The sequence below is a fragment of the Pyxicephalus adspersus genome, chromosome 12, assembly GCF_032062135.1.
Source record: "Pyxicephalus adspersus chromosome 12, UCB_Pads_2.0, whole genome shotgun sequence".
NCBI classification, from domain to species: Eukaryota; Metazoa; Chordata; class Amphibia; order Anura; family Pyxicephalidae; genus Pyxicephalus; species Pyxicephalus adspersus.
Genome location: NC_092869.1, coordinates 42773701 through 42787701, shown reverse-complemented (window position 1 = coordinate 42787701; position 14001 = coordinate 42773701). Strand labels below are relative to the sequence as shown.

The following is a 14001-nucleotide window of genomic DNA, read 5'->3' as shown; positions in this document are numbered from 1 at the left end:
AGTCTCTGCACTCCTCACCTCCCTCCTTCGCCCTTGCTCACTCCTCACCTCCCTCCCAGGCTTGAAGCCAGCAGTAAGTGGCTAGACAGGAAGGAGATAGAGACAGAATCCTTTCCAGAGTGGAGGGGGAGGGAGAGGGGAGTGCAGTGCTGAATGTTTCTGTATTTCTGCCTCTTTTAGTATACACATCGGGGTAATAAAGGGGTTATTGCACCCTAGCTGCTCCCTCTCTTCTCCTCTCCTCTCCTGGAAGATTTCAGAGCATTTTTTATCAGTAATTTTATGATTGCCTTCAGAGTCATTATAATAAAACAGGAATTGGAAATCCTAGGAAGCTGTGACAGTGCAAACCTAATGACAGCAAACAGCCAGCAAGAGTGTGAAATCAGGCTGCACTGCAGGTAACACAGGGCCACTTCATAGCGGTGCCGGGGCCCCTGGTGATGGAATGGTTGCTGGTGCCCCTGGGATAGCTGGTGTCATATTGGCTCTGCACTTCAGTGAGATTGCCAGCTGAATTCTTGATGAATCATTTTACTTTATTTATCTACTAGAGAGTAATCTCGGCTGGTTTCCATGGCAACATCCAGTCTCTGGTGCGGTTTCCTTGGAAACGGCTGGACCAGTCTCCATCTCAGGATGCTGAGAATTAACTCTCACAGGGCAGAAAGAGCTTTTACCTAAATCAAGACATTGGACTGAGAGCCTGTATGGTCAACACTGCAGCCATTCCCCTTCACAGCGCAATGAGTGCCCACATACTGCACCCTGTACCCTCATATACTGCACTCCCATATAAAACCCTGCACCCCCATACTGCACACCGTGACCCCATACTGCACACAATGTGACCCCATACTACACCCGCAAGTAAAACCCTGTACCCACATTCTGCACCCTGTACACCAATATATTGCACCCCATATAAAACCCTGTACCCACATACTACACCCTGCACCTCCATACTGCACCCTGTACACCCATATACTGCACCCCTTAAAAAACCCTGTACCCCCATACTGCACCTGCATGTAAAACCCTGTACCAGTTTGTACCCCCATTCAGCACCATGTGCCCCCATACTGCACCATGTGCCAGCACCCTGAACCCCCATACAGAACCCTGACACTATACTCAGTGCCCGCACCCTGCACCCACATACCACAACCTGTCCCCCCATACTATACCCTGTGCCTCCATGTGGCACCCCGTACCCCCATACTACACCCTTTACTCTTCCATTTATACTTCGTACCCCCATACTGCACCATCCCCTATTTAATGTACACCGCTGCATAATATGTTGCCGCTATATAATAATAATTATAATAATAATTATAATAATAATGTGCCCCCATACATCATTATGTACACCCATACTGCACCCCCATATAAAAAACTGTACCTACATACTACACCCTGTACTCTTCCATTTACACTTTGTACCCCTATACTGCACCATGTGCCCCCATACAACACCCTGCACTTGGGTAGTGTTGAGAATACATAGTATAAAGTAAGGATTATGGGGGGGTAGTGTGGAAAGAACCTGGTGTAGGAGGGAGCATAAAAATGAAGTGTATGGAGTGGAGAGTGTTAAGTGTAAAGGAGCTGGTATAGGGTGAAAGGAGGGTACATGGTGTGGTGCAGAGGAATGTTTTGCATGGTGGTACATGGTGCAGAGTAGGTGGGTAAATGGTGAAGTGGGAGGGTGCAGAGTATGAGGGTAAAGGGTGTAGTGGATGTGTTGCAAAGTATTGGGGGTACACTGTGTGGAGGAGGGGACATGGTGCAGGGTATATTGGTACACAGTGTAGAGCAGAGGGGATATGGTGCAGGGTATTGGGGTACATGGTGTAGCACAGAGGCCACATGGTGCAGAGTAAAGGGATGGATACACGGTGAGGGGCAAAGTACGGGGAGTATATGGCGTAGTGCAGGGGGGACATGGTGCAGAGTACGTTGGGGAAAATAGTGTAGTCAGGAAGTAACATGGTACAGATTACTGTAGGTACATTGTGTAGTGTGGAGGGGACATGGTTCAGAGAGTACGGGAATACACAGTGTGGTACAGAGTAAGGGGGAGTACTGGGTGTAATGGAGGGGACATGGTGCAGAGTACGGGGGAGAAAGGTACACAGTGTAGTGTGAAGGGGACATGATGCAGAGTACAGGGATACACGGTGTGGTGCAGAGTATGCAGTGTAGTGTAGAGTACTGGGGTGCACAGTGTAGTGCGGAGGGGACATGATGCAGAGTACGGGGGACTACATGGTGCAGAGTATGAAGGGGACATGGTACAGTGTATGAAGTGGGAACACAGTGTAGTAGGGGGACATGGTGGAGAGAATGGGGGGGGGTACATGGTTTGGTGCAGAGTAGAAGGAAGGGGTACATGGTTTTGTGTAAAGGAGACATGGTGCAGAGTATAGGGGGGGAAGGTACATGGTGCAGTGTGGAGGGAACATGGTGCAGTGTATGGTGTGGGTTAGTGTATGGGGGGGGGGGCAATCTTTTGCTTTCCATTTAGGACATCACTGGAAATTGGTGGTGAATGTTGAAGTTGCCATAGAAACTAGAGAAATCCCTGGGTATTGTGCTGCTCATATTAACCCTACAAGTTCATTTACCTGGGGTACATAAGCATAGTGTATTATAATCAGGGCAGACTGGGGAGGGGTTGTTCTTTCTCTCTTCAGCATTTCTATACTTAGCTTAAGCTTTGCATTCTTTAGGAGGTCAGCCATGCAGCCATCAGAGTCCTCATTGCTCTATTTTGGGCAGCTTTGCTCCCATGTAATCCGCCATAACACCCCAAGGCAAAGCCCGAAGTCTAGACCCAGCGGAGCACTAAGCCAGGGCCCCAACCAAGCTTCTACACCAGGCCTCGGCAATGCATCTGCTCCATGGTTTTAGTATGACATGCATTTTTAGCGTGGTCACTTTTCATTATTGATGTGCTGCCTATTTTCTACCCCTCATGGCTGATGGTACTTCTGAGGGTGTCACCATCTGCTGGGTATGTGTGTAGCGTATAAAGAGAAATAAGACCCGCAGTACCGTGGGTGACAGGTTCACTTTAATAGGACATGAAAAGGGAGCCGTGTCCTTCCCAATCTGTGTGCGATCAGAGTCCAGGGTCAGGCGGTGGAGGGCGGTGAAGGGTCGGGAAGGAGTACAGGTGTTGTGTGCCATGATAACATGAGTCCAAAGTCCATCACTGGATCTGAGGGTGGTTCACTCCCTGCCAGGACCAATCAATGAGCAGCACGGTTGGCTCAGTAGTTAGCCTTGCAGTGCTAGGTCCCAGGTTTGAATCTTTGCCAGGGCATTATTATTTCACGGTTTCCTTCCACGTTCAAAAACATGCAGTTGGAATATTTGGTTTCCACCCCCAAAAAATCGATCTCAGACTGTGTTACTGACATATGACTATAGTAGGGACATTAGGTTGTGAGCCCTTTTCTGGGACAGCTAGTGATATGACTATGGACTTTGTACAGTGCTGCGTAATGTCGGTGCTTTACAAATACTGTGTAATAACAATAATAATCTAAGAGGAACCAAACTGTTGTGCAATCGCTCCCGCCTGATACTTCTAAGCACCTCCAGCGCTGGTTATTAACGTTGCCCAGCATACTGGAGAATCTGTCAGCATGCATACATTGTTATTCTTCATTCATGCATTCAGCAGCCATGTGCAACACGGTGGCTCAGTGATTAGCACTCTGGCCTTTGCAGCCCTGGGTTCCAGGTTCAAATCTCGGCCATGGAGTTTGCAGGTTCTCCCCGTTTGTGTGAGTTTCCTCCCACATTCCAAAAACATGCAGTTAGGTTAATTGGCTTCCCCCTAATATTGCCTGTAGACTGTATTAAAGACATATGACTATGGTAGGGACATTAGATTGTGAGCTCCTTGGAGGGACAGCTAGTGACACGACTATGGACTTTGTACAGTGTTGCATAATATGCTGGCGCTATAAAAAACGCTGTGCAATAATAACACGAGACATGAATTATAGATCTGTGGCCAATAAAATCTGTGTGTATGTGGGCACCCTGAATTGATCTACAATGCAACTGCAAACATTTCCCAGCGCACAGGACAGCTGTAAGACAATCTGCCACATACAGTCCTGTAAGCAGTGAATGGCAGATGTCATATTGCGGTGTGTGTGATCACATAGTGCGGATGTCTGGCCTGCTGCATGTACTGTGTGTGCTGCTCCCCCCTCCCTGCAGTAATACTCAGAAGCAGAGATTGTATCTGTGTACTGCTGGAGGGATTCAATCTATTTCTGGTGGGGGGGGGGTGGCGTTATCTGCTGTTCCAGTAACAGGAATGTGGAAGGTCACAAATTGTGTCCTGGGGGGAGGGGGGTTTAAAGGGACAGCGCCTGTTGCTGGGTGGAGTGATGTCAGCACAAAGCACCTCAGATAGGCTGCCCTGTATGGGAAGGAGAAGCAGATCCGCCATTACACGCCTGTAGTCTCTTACCAGCGTGATGCCGCTGTGATCCAAACATCGCCATTCCACGGCGCTCCGACATCACGATACGCATGCAGCCAGCAAATCATCCCAGGGCCATACTATTATTATACATTTATATAGCTCCCACATATACCGCAGTGCTGTACAGAGAACACTGAGCCAGTCCTATCAGTCTCTGTACAGAGGAGCTGACACTCTATTTTCCCCCCACAGTCACAAATTATTATTAATATACATTCATATAACTCTGAAATATACCACAGCGCTGTACAGAGATCACTGAGCCAGTCCTATCAGTCTCTGTCCAGAGGAGCTGACACTCTTATGTCCCCCCCACAGTCACACACTATTATTATACATTTATAAAGCTCCGACATATACTGCAGTGCTGTACAGAGGGGCTGACAATCCAATGCCCCCCCCACAGTCACACACTAATAATATACATATTATATAATTTATATTATATACATTCCAACATATTTTTTTTAATTGAAGTTCTGCAGTGTGACTCTTCTCGTAGTGTCGAAAAAAAACACGGTGCAACAAAAAAGTTAAGTGGACAAGTGTACAACACAAAAAATTGCACCAGGCGCTCCACATGGTCTAGTCCCTAAAGGGACTATAAATGTAGCTCCGTGTGTGTGTGTGTGTGTGTGTGTATATATATATATAGCTCTGACATATACCGCAGTGCTGTACAGAATGCATGGCCTTCATAGGGGCCCTGGTATTATTATTAAACAGGATTTATATAGCGCCAACATATTACGCAGCGCTGTACATTAAATAGGGATTGCAAATGGTAGAAAGTAATGGGCTATGTATGGAGGAGGATGGGGCCCCTTTGTAAAGTCCATGCAGTCATATCTTGTTCACAGAATGAGCTGAAGGGGTTAATAAGTGGAGAAGCCACGTGGGATGTGGTGGGCGGGGCCAGCCTGGGGCCACCTCATCTGGGTTACAATGTTCAGAGGAATTCACAGTATTGTGCAACATTGTTGTCACACCCTCCCTGGTCCCAGCCAGTTTATCCAGTCACTGAGTGTGAGAAAACAAGCAGGGCCCAAAAACTACCAGCACAACCTATAGTGCATGCAGCCATGACACCAGGGTCCCTTACATTGATATCCACCTGTGCAGTGCACCCAAATCTACATACACCTCCTAGATTGTAAGCTCTTCAGGTCAGGGTCCCCTTCTCCTCCTGTGTCACTGTATGTATCTGTCTGTCATTTGCAACCCCTATTTATTGTATAGCGTTGCATAATATGTTGGCACTATATAAATCCTGTTTATTAATAATAAAAATATAACATGCTGGGGGGATGTACGAGGGGTCCCATTATGTGGTCTGGACTAGGAGGGTTTGGTGTATGAAGGACTCCACAAGGGTGTCTGGGTGTTAGAAAGAGTCCCCAGTTTTGGTATAATAGGGAAGTTGATGGAAGGACTCCACAATCTCTGTATACTAGGCTGGTTTTGGGGGGGCCGGGTAGTAAGGTGCCCCCCAGTCTTTGTATACTTGGGCTGGTACCATGCAACACCCATGAGGCACTGGGCCGCTACGCAGGTGGTCCGAGTACTCTGTGGCCCCTTCTGTGTCCAGCTGACCATCAATCCTCCAATCATAGAAGGGCACAAAGGCCTCAAGCGGTTATTGTTCAGCCATGACGAGCAGACGGTGTAGGATTCTGACCCGCCATAGTGAGACGATGGGTCATACAAATGGCTGCACAGCATGGAAAACGTCTGCCCTGCATTTTTTTGGCTCCCAGAACTGAATGAATATACACCAATCACAGGGCACAAAGTGAATCTTTTCACACATTGCGTCACCGTCTGCCCTCTTCCCAGAAACTCCCATCTCACAATCTGCACCCGACAATAATCCCCCTTGCAGGATTAGAAAGATCCAGAAAATACGGACAACAATCTGCAGCACTCCATGTTTTCTTTCAGTCAGTGCAGCTTTATAGCGACCGGCAAACATGGAGAACTCAACGGCTGGGAACGATTGCAAGACAATGAGGAAAAAACGGCATGGTAGCAGAAAGTTAGGGTTTCAGCTGGGGCTAAGCAAGGGTTAATGCATGCAGCCAGCACCAGTGCAGGAACACCGAACCGAACAGCATTATGTGCAGCATAAAAATATGATTGAGTGCCCCCCCCTTATACATTTACAGGTGAATGCAGCCAGGCCTCAGGGTCACTATGTGGTCATGCACTCCTTTAAAAGCAGGCCCGCCTACCTCTCCAATGTGCGTCTTTACATGCGGGGAATACGGGCAAATCCAGCTATAAATAATCTGATGGAGGATTGCTCATGTATGCTGGAATGGCGCCTCACATTGCACAACACCCCCCAATCTGTCTCTAAAAATACTATTTACTGAGCCGCCATAGGCCAGGGACACATTTCTTGACATGCACATTAGGGGGCGCTGCTACCTACCCCCACTATGTCCTCCCCGCACTCTACAATTCATATTTGTAAGGTCAGCAAATATTGGTGAGATTGCAGCACCCCCTCAATGAGTCATCATGCTACCTGTAACAATGCATACACTGTGTGCTCTCATGATGTCACAGGCGGCCATTGCAAGCAGCAAAGCGTAGCAGCTAGGAGGGGGTTACCATTCATATACAGCCAGCCTGGGGAGGGGGGGGGATTGTAGAGACAGACGGAAACAGCTTAGTCAGCGTCTGCTGCCAGAAATCACCCACAATATTACTACAATAGAGCCAGGGCGGGGAGTTCTGCATGCGTGTGCTCAGAGTGTAGTACATACATGCAGCCATGAGCCTTCATTGTCTATAGAGAACCATATGGTGTGACCCTTGCACAGGGACCCCCTAGAATACAATCCCAGAATATCTGAACTCCGCACCCAGTTATGTAACCCATAATTGGGGCAGAACACGGTCACCTACATTTTACACCAGTCATCGTCGTCCGACCACATTCATACCACATGGCGCTTTTCACGTGTTCCTTACACGCAGCAATAAAGAGCTGAATGGGAAATGCAGCTCCTAATGCACATGGACGTGACTGGAGTAAAACATCCAACTGACAAGCACATACATTGGGCCTTCACTAGAGGTTACAGCAACATACATGAGGGATTATAGTGGAAGATTGTGGCCCCCAAGGACCCGAGCTAGGCAATGACTGGAATTTATCATGTGATTTTGTTTTGTTTTTTTACAAAAACAGCAATAAAGTAAATGCGTCATGTGCATGTGAAGGGAGGAGATAGCATTGGGAGCAATGTCCAAGCATGTAACAGGCCCAACATGGGAACCACACTCACCCGGGCATGGAAAGGCAGCACAGTCAGCACAACATGCTGCAAGTGTAAAGAACACACATGTGCATTACGTATGTTAAACGCAAGAGACTGTACAGCAACATGAGGCCGCTCAAAGGAGACAGAGAGCATTGTGAGAAAGCACCAAGCCAGCATAGAGAAAGAGACTGCTCAGGGAGACAGCAGCAGAGACATCATGCAGGGACTGTTTAGACAGACATCATAGAAACTGATCAGGGAGACAACAGAGGGAAGAGACATCATGCAGAGACTGCTTAGAGAAACAGCTATCACAGAGACTGCAGAAGAGACTGCTCAGGGAGAGATCACAGCACAAACTAGGAAAAGCAGTGCAGTACAACAAGCTAAGATTAGAGTGCACAGAGATAGCACACAACCCTGAGACATCTTATGACAGGAAAGAAGCAGAGACTGCTAAGTGACACAGCAGAGGAGGAATACATCATACAGAGACAGTACAAAAAGATTAGAGCGCACAGAGATAGCTCAACACTCTAAGCTGTTCTCGTTACAGTAAAGGAGTACAGCATACAGAGACTGCTCAGTGAGACAGCAGAGGGGAGGTGTAGCATGCAAAGAGAATTCAGGGCAGAGACAGCAGAAGTGACACATTGCACAGAGACTGCTTAGGGAAGAGACAGCAGAATTGAAACTGTTCAGGGAACATCAGGGCAGTACAAGGAGCAGAGAATGCACAGGAAGACATTTCCCACATGGATCTCCCCTTGAAATCAGAATAAACAAGCGCTGGCAGCAGCAACAGTGGTTATATGAATCAAATTTATTACAATGTAATCAGCTCCAAGGCACATAACAGTGGTCTGTTATACTACAGAAATGTGTTCTGGACAAAGAAAAGATTCTGCCCACCCTAAATGTACAGACGGCAATTTGCTCTACAGTTTAAAAGCATTCGTGCAAAAAGAAAAAAAAAAATATATATATATATCATTTCCTTATATAAAGAAATCTGTAACCCTCTACTGGCCCGGAGACAGCGAGCTGCCAGCACACCGGGGGTTAAACCAATTATAATTGCATTGTGTAGACCTGCAGAAACCTGCAAACTGATAATTACTCAGGATTATACACCCTCTGAGGGTGGTTGGGGGGGGTACAATATTGGCTGTCACACCCACCTTAAAGGAAAGTGTGAGGGGGGATTAGAAGTTTTATTATATTTTACAGATTTAATCATTACCCCCCCTCCAAGTGCGTACATTACAAATATGACCAGCAGCATCGCTAAGTGCTAGAAACCATTATCTAGTGGACACACTTGCAACAAACGCTGTAAAATAATAAAAAAAAAAATATTAATAAGGGGGGTATAAGGAGCGATAAGAATCCCACAACACCCAAACATGAGCTCTGTCACCCTTCAAATGAAGTGTACATAACAAGTGTCTCAAATGGTTGAAACACCACAAAAAATAAGATCTGTACATAAGACTAAGTTTATGGGGCGACCCTGCTCTCCAGGATCTGCACAAGCTTTATACAGCCTCCTTTCTGCCTGGCCGGGAAGGTGGGAGACCCCCACCAGTCGATGTCCCGCAAGGTCCGCTCCCAATATTTTCCTTGACATCTGCTTTTGTAATAAACTCCGCCATGTTATTCCCAAAAAAGATAAAAGAGTACAAAGTGTCTGTCAAAGCACCAGCTCTCCCCCCCCCCCAAATCCTGGATCATGTCTGGGGAAATGGGGGACATTTGTGGGCTGAATTGGATGTAAATGTTGGGTGTCACCCGGAGCTTGTCCTTGGTCTGCCAGTTCTAGATGAGGAGCTGGATAGGGTTTATATACAAAGCACATCCACTCTTACTAAGGGTCTCTCTCCTTTTTAACCTTTACATCCCCGGCAAGAATGGTGGCAATCTCCCCCTGCATGAAAGCCCAAGGTACATTAGATCCAACCAAGGGGCACTTCTCTCCACTGGGGCAATATACCTCCCCTGTGGCCCCCTGGGCCTTGATACTCTCCCTGGAGCATGGGAAGCAAAATTTGTGGCTGGGTACAGATGGGCACTGGACAAAGTGCGTGTCCTCTAGGCGCTCATGGCAGATGGTGCAGCACAGAGGGCCGCTGTTGGCCATGGGCGAGTCGGGAATGTTCTGGGGGTGCACTTGGTCCATTCCTGGATGAGGGGCTCCCCCAGCAGGTGCCACCTGAAGGCTGAGTTCTGCCGAACCCCCTCCATTGCGGGAATTTAGACGTCTCTGGCTGGGTACCGATGCTGGCGACACCGGGCTGCTGCTGTTCCGTCGTGCGGATGAGGTGGTGGAGTGCACCGGAGGTCCCCCACCTGTCTGTCCGTCTTTAGGGGAATGAGCAGTGCCCAGAGTGTCTGTCACAGACTGCAGAGCCGCCATAGGCGATGGGCCATTTGGTGGGGCACTCTCAGGTGGGGTGGTTCTCTGCGGATGCCCGGGGCCAAGGGGTGGCGGTGGAGGTGGTGGAGCTGGGCCACCGTAAGAAGCTGAAGAGGACGAGGACGGAGTTCCCCCTGCAGCTGCTAAACTTAACTGTTTGATACCGTCCGGCTGCCCCGTGATCCACATTTGTCCCTCAGCAGAATCGGGTTCAGGAGAGGCCTTGCGTTTCCTCACTCCACCGCGGGCCTGGCTGCTCGCCCCAGCTGAGGAAGAGGCAGCTGCAGCGGCTGCAGCCAGGGCTCGAGGCAGGTTGACCAATGCACTGGGCAGCATGGGGCAGCCAGGGTCCAGGTAGGGCTGCGGTAACATCTCTGCCACTACCATTTCCTTGAAGAAACGCACCGACTCTGGCAAGAGGTCACCCAGCAGACGCCAGTCCCCAGAGCCGTGCTTGCGTTCATACTCTAAGTACTTAAATCCTGAGGACAGGCCGCGGCCAAAGTCCTTCATACAGTCCTGGTACATTTGTTTGGCCACCCCGGAGGCCGAGCTGAAGACGTTGAGGGAGCCACTGGGATATTCCACAAACAGCTTCAGCTCATAGTCCATTAACCCCGGCTTGGATGTGGCATCAAAGGCAAAGACCCGTCCCAGCAACGCATGGTCCTTCTTAAAGCGCACATCGAAGGGAGTGCAGGCAGAGAGGGTGAGCAGGGCATCCCGCACTGCTTTGGGCTTTCCTGTCCATTCCTCAGCCCGGGAACGTAGGCATTCCGTCAGCTCGGACAGCGCTTCGCTATTCCTCTGCTTCTCCTTCAGCTCCCGTTCCTGGTCGGTGCTGGATACAGAACCGGGGCGCTTAGGGTCACCCGAAGAAGAGGCCGAAGGTGGTGGTGGCACACCAAGGCCACTAGAGCCGGCAGGGCCCCTTCCAAGCACATGAGGGGCCCCTGATGAAGAGGCTGTGGGAGGGCCATTGAGTAAAGTCTGGGGTAGCAGGTTTGGGGGGACGCTCAGTTGCCCCGGTGCCAGCTGGGGGATTAATCCGTGACCCGTACGGCCCCGGGAATTCGGGCTCTGACGGTTGAGTTCAGGGGGGCCATCTTCACCTGGCTTGGGGAATCCATTGAGTCCATTGGGAAGGCGTGCGGCGCTCAGCGTGTATTCGAATCGGCCACGCTCACTCAGTCCATAGCGCTCCAGTCCGGAGGCTGCGGCCGCCTTGGATGCCCCATCCAGGTGATTGAGCTGTGCCGTGTCCTTGGCAGTCAGGGCCGCTTGCACGGCTGGGTGCTGTTTGGCTGCTCCCCCAGAGCCAGGCCCCTGTGGCCCCGGAGAGCGCCCATCCTGGAAGCCATGGCTGCGTTTGAGCTGGCGTGCGGTGTCGATGACGAATTCTATGCGGTCAGCACCCTCATAGTTTACGCAGCCTCGACAGACAGGCTCCGTGAAGTCCCAGATCATGGCCCATGGCATTCGTGGCAGGTCACACAGGTAACACGACTGACGTCGCGACGAAGACACCTGTGCCGCTGACATGCTGCGCGGGGGAAGGGAGCTCACTCACTGGCAGGGGGTCATGCAGCACTTCCGCTTCCTAACGGCTGTGTAGACGGTGCTGTGCTCCGGTGTGTACCGGCCGTGCGCTGCTTCTCTCTCTCCTCAGCTTCTCTGCAAGCCGCAGCCCGCCTGGAGCGCGCAATGCCGTGACCGCGCAGGGCTGGGATTCCGCGCAAGCGCACGGAACCTCCCCGCCCCCTCCACCAGCCGAGGAATGCCACCTGGCCGTGACGTCACGCAGCTTGTTGCGTTGCTGGAAATGAGAAGCGCGTGCGCAATACGACGCCCCGCCCCGTCTGCAGCCCCTCGGCGCACGTGTGTGCTGGATGACACGTGACTTGCTGCAGCACATGTTGGGGGGGGGACTTGCTGGGAGGTGTAGTACCACAGCTAGATGATATGATAGGGCAGGCTGGGCGGTGTAGTACTATAGTCAATTAGGGCATGCTGGGAGATGTAGTACTACAGCCAGGTAACATTAAAAGGTATGCTGGGGGTTGTAGTGCTTCAACCAGATAGTATGAAGTACGGCCAGATATTTTCATAGGGCATGTTGAGGGGTGTAGTACCACACAAATTATTATTGGACATGCTGAGATTTTGGTGTCTCCACCAGTGAGGTTTGCTGGGAGCTGCAGTTTCCTCATCAGACTGCTGTAGGGCATGCTGGGAATTGTGGTGCCCCTTGCATGGTTGTATAACACAACAGGCGTGTTCCGGTGTTTATTTCCATGTTATGAGGATGGCTGTCCTCACAACTCTCTTCCGGGCTCTGACTCATTTCCTAATCCTGGCTCGCCTGTAAAGTGTGGGCTGGGACCAAGAAGGGGGGGGGGGGGGTATTCCTGTACATGCTCTGGGTGTGTGTATGTGGGAGGGGTAGTAGTCTTGTGTGGGGAGTAGTAGTCCTGTACTTGCGTCAGGGTGTGTTGGGATGGACAGGGGGTAGTAGTCCTGTATAGGCCCCGAGGGTGTTGGGGAGAGTAGTTCTCTATGGGCCCCGGGTGTGTGGGGGTAGTAGTCCTCTATGGGCCCTGGGTGTGTGGGGGTAGTAGTCCTCTATGGGCCCTGGTGGTGTGAGGGAGATACCCGTAATGTATAGGCCCCGGGTGTGGGGGTAGTAGTCCTGTATGGGCCCCTGATGTGTAGGATAGTAGTCTAGTTTTGGCCCTGGATGTGTGGGGATATAGTCATGTGTGGCTCCCAGGTGTAGAGGATGGAAGTGCTGTGTGTGTGGGGGGGGTGTAGTGGTGCTATATGGGCCCAGGGGGCAGTAGTCCCCTAGTAGTAGTAGTATTGGCCTGAGATGTTTGGAGTTGTAGTCCTGTGCGGCCCCAGGTGCGGAGGGTACTAGTCCCCTATAGGCCCCAGGAGTGGTGATGGGGAATGTTCCCGGGCGTGGTGACGGAATCGGGGATAAACACGCCATTCTTTTCACCTTGTTTTGTTCCATTTTGTTTTTAGTTGGGCAAATGTCCAGCAAAGGATTCTGGGAGCTGGGCGCTCATCCAGACCCCTCCCGGTGGATGCCTTTCTGTGTTGCTATGGAGACCCGGAGCCAAGAGCAAAACTGACTCCACCCCAGGAAACGCACTTAACCCCTTCCAGGGACTAACATGACGGAGCGATTATGTCTGCTGCAGCTTTTTCAGGTCAACAACAGCAGCGGAGGAACCAGACAGGGCCAGTCTACCCAATGTGTAATATTCCTCAGGAAGCTAAACCTCGATTTCCACTTCAAAACACGAGATCAGATTATGGCGGAGCTCAGAGTACAAGGGGAGGGTGGGGGGATGGGGAGTAACAAGAGACCAGTGATGTCAGGAAGGCTGAGGACAAGATGGAGGACAGAACAAGATGGAGGACAGGACAGAAGACAAGGAGGAAGTGATTAGAGGGCAAGATATAGGAGAGGAACAGACAAAATAGAAACAAAGAGAAGAGGTCAGACTGAAGTTAAAATATAGAATGGAAGAGGATAAGATGTAGGGAGAAATGAGAGGAGAGTGAAGAAAACATGGAGGAGAGATAAGGGAAGACTGAGAACAACATGGAAAATGGATGAGAGGAGGGAGGAGAGAAGAGTGAGGACAACACAGGAGGGATGAGAGAAGAGTGAGGACAACATGGAGGATGGATGAGAGGAGAGTGAGGACAACATGGAGGATGGCTGAGAGAAGAGTGAGGATAGATGAGAGGAAAGTGAGGCAAACATGGAGGAGAGATGAGAGAAGAGT

The 14001-nt window shown here is 50.2% G+C and overlaps 1 protein-coding gene across 1 annotated transcript; it reads right to left on the bottom strand.

Annotated features, from left to right (window-relative positions):
• Positions 1-8593: 8593 nt before the first annotated feature.
• On the bottom strand, positions 8594-11948 carry IRF2BPL (interferon regulatory factor 2 binding protein like). Its single transcript, XM_072427553.1, has one exon. It carries the CDS (start codon positions 11741-11743, stop codon positions 9653-9655), a length of 2091 nt encoding a protein of 696 aa, XP_072283654.1. The 5' UTR covers positions 11744-11948; the 3' UTR covers positions 8594-9652.
• Positions 11949-14001: the final 2053 nt, after the last annotated feature.

What these genes read in the sequence shown, in the direction of transcription:
- IRF2BPL (XM_072427553.1), bottom strand. Translation starts at nt 11,743, where the DNA reads ATGTCAGCGGCACAGGTGTCTTCGTCGCGACGTCAGTCGTGTTACCTG.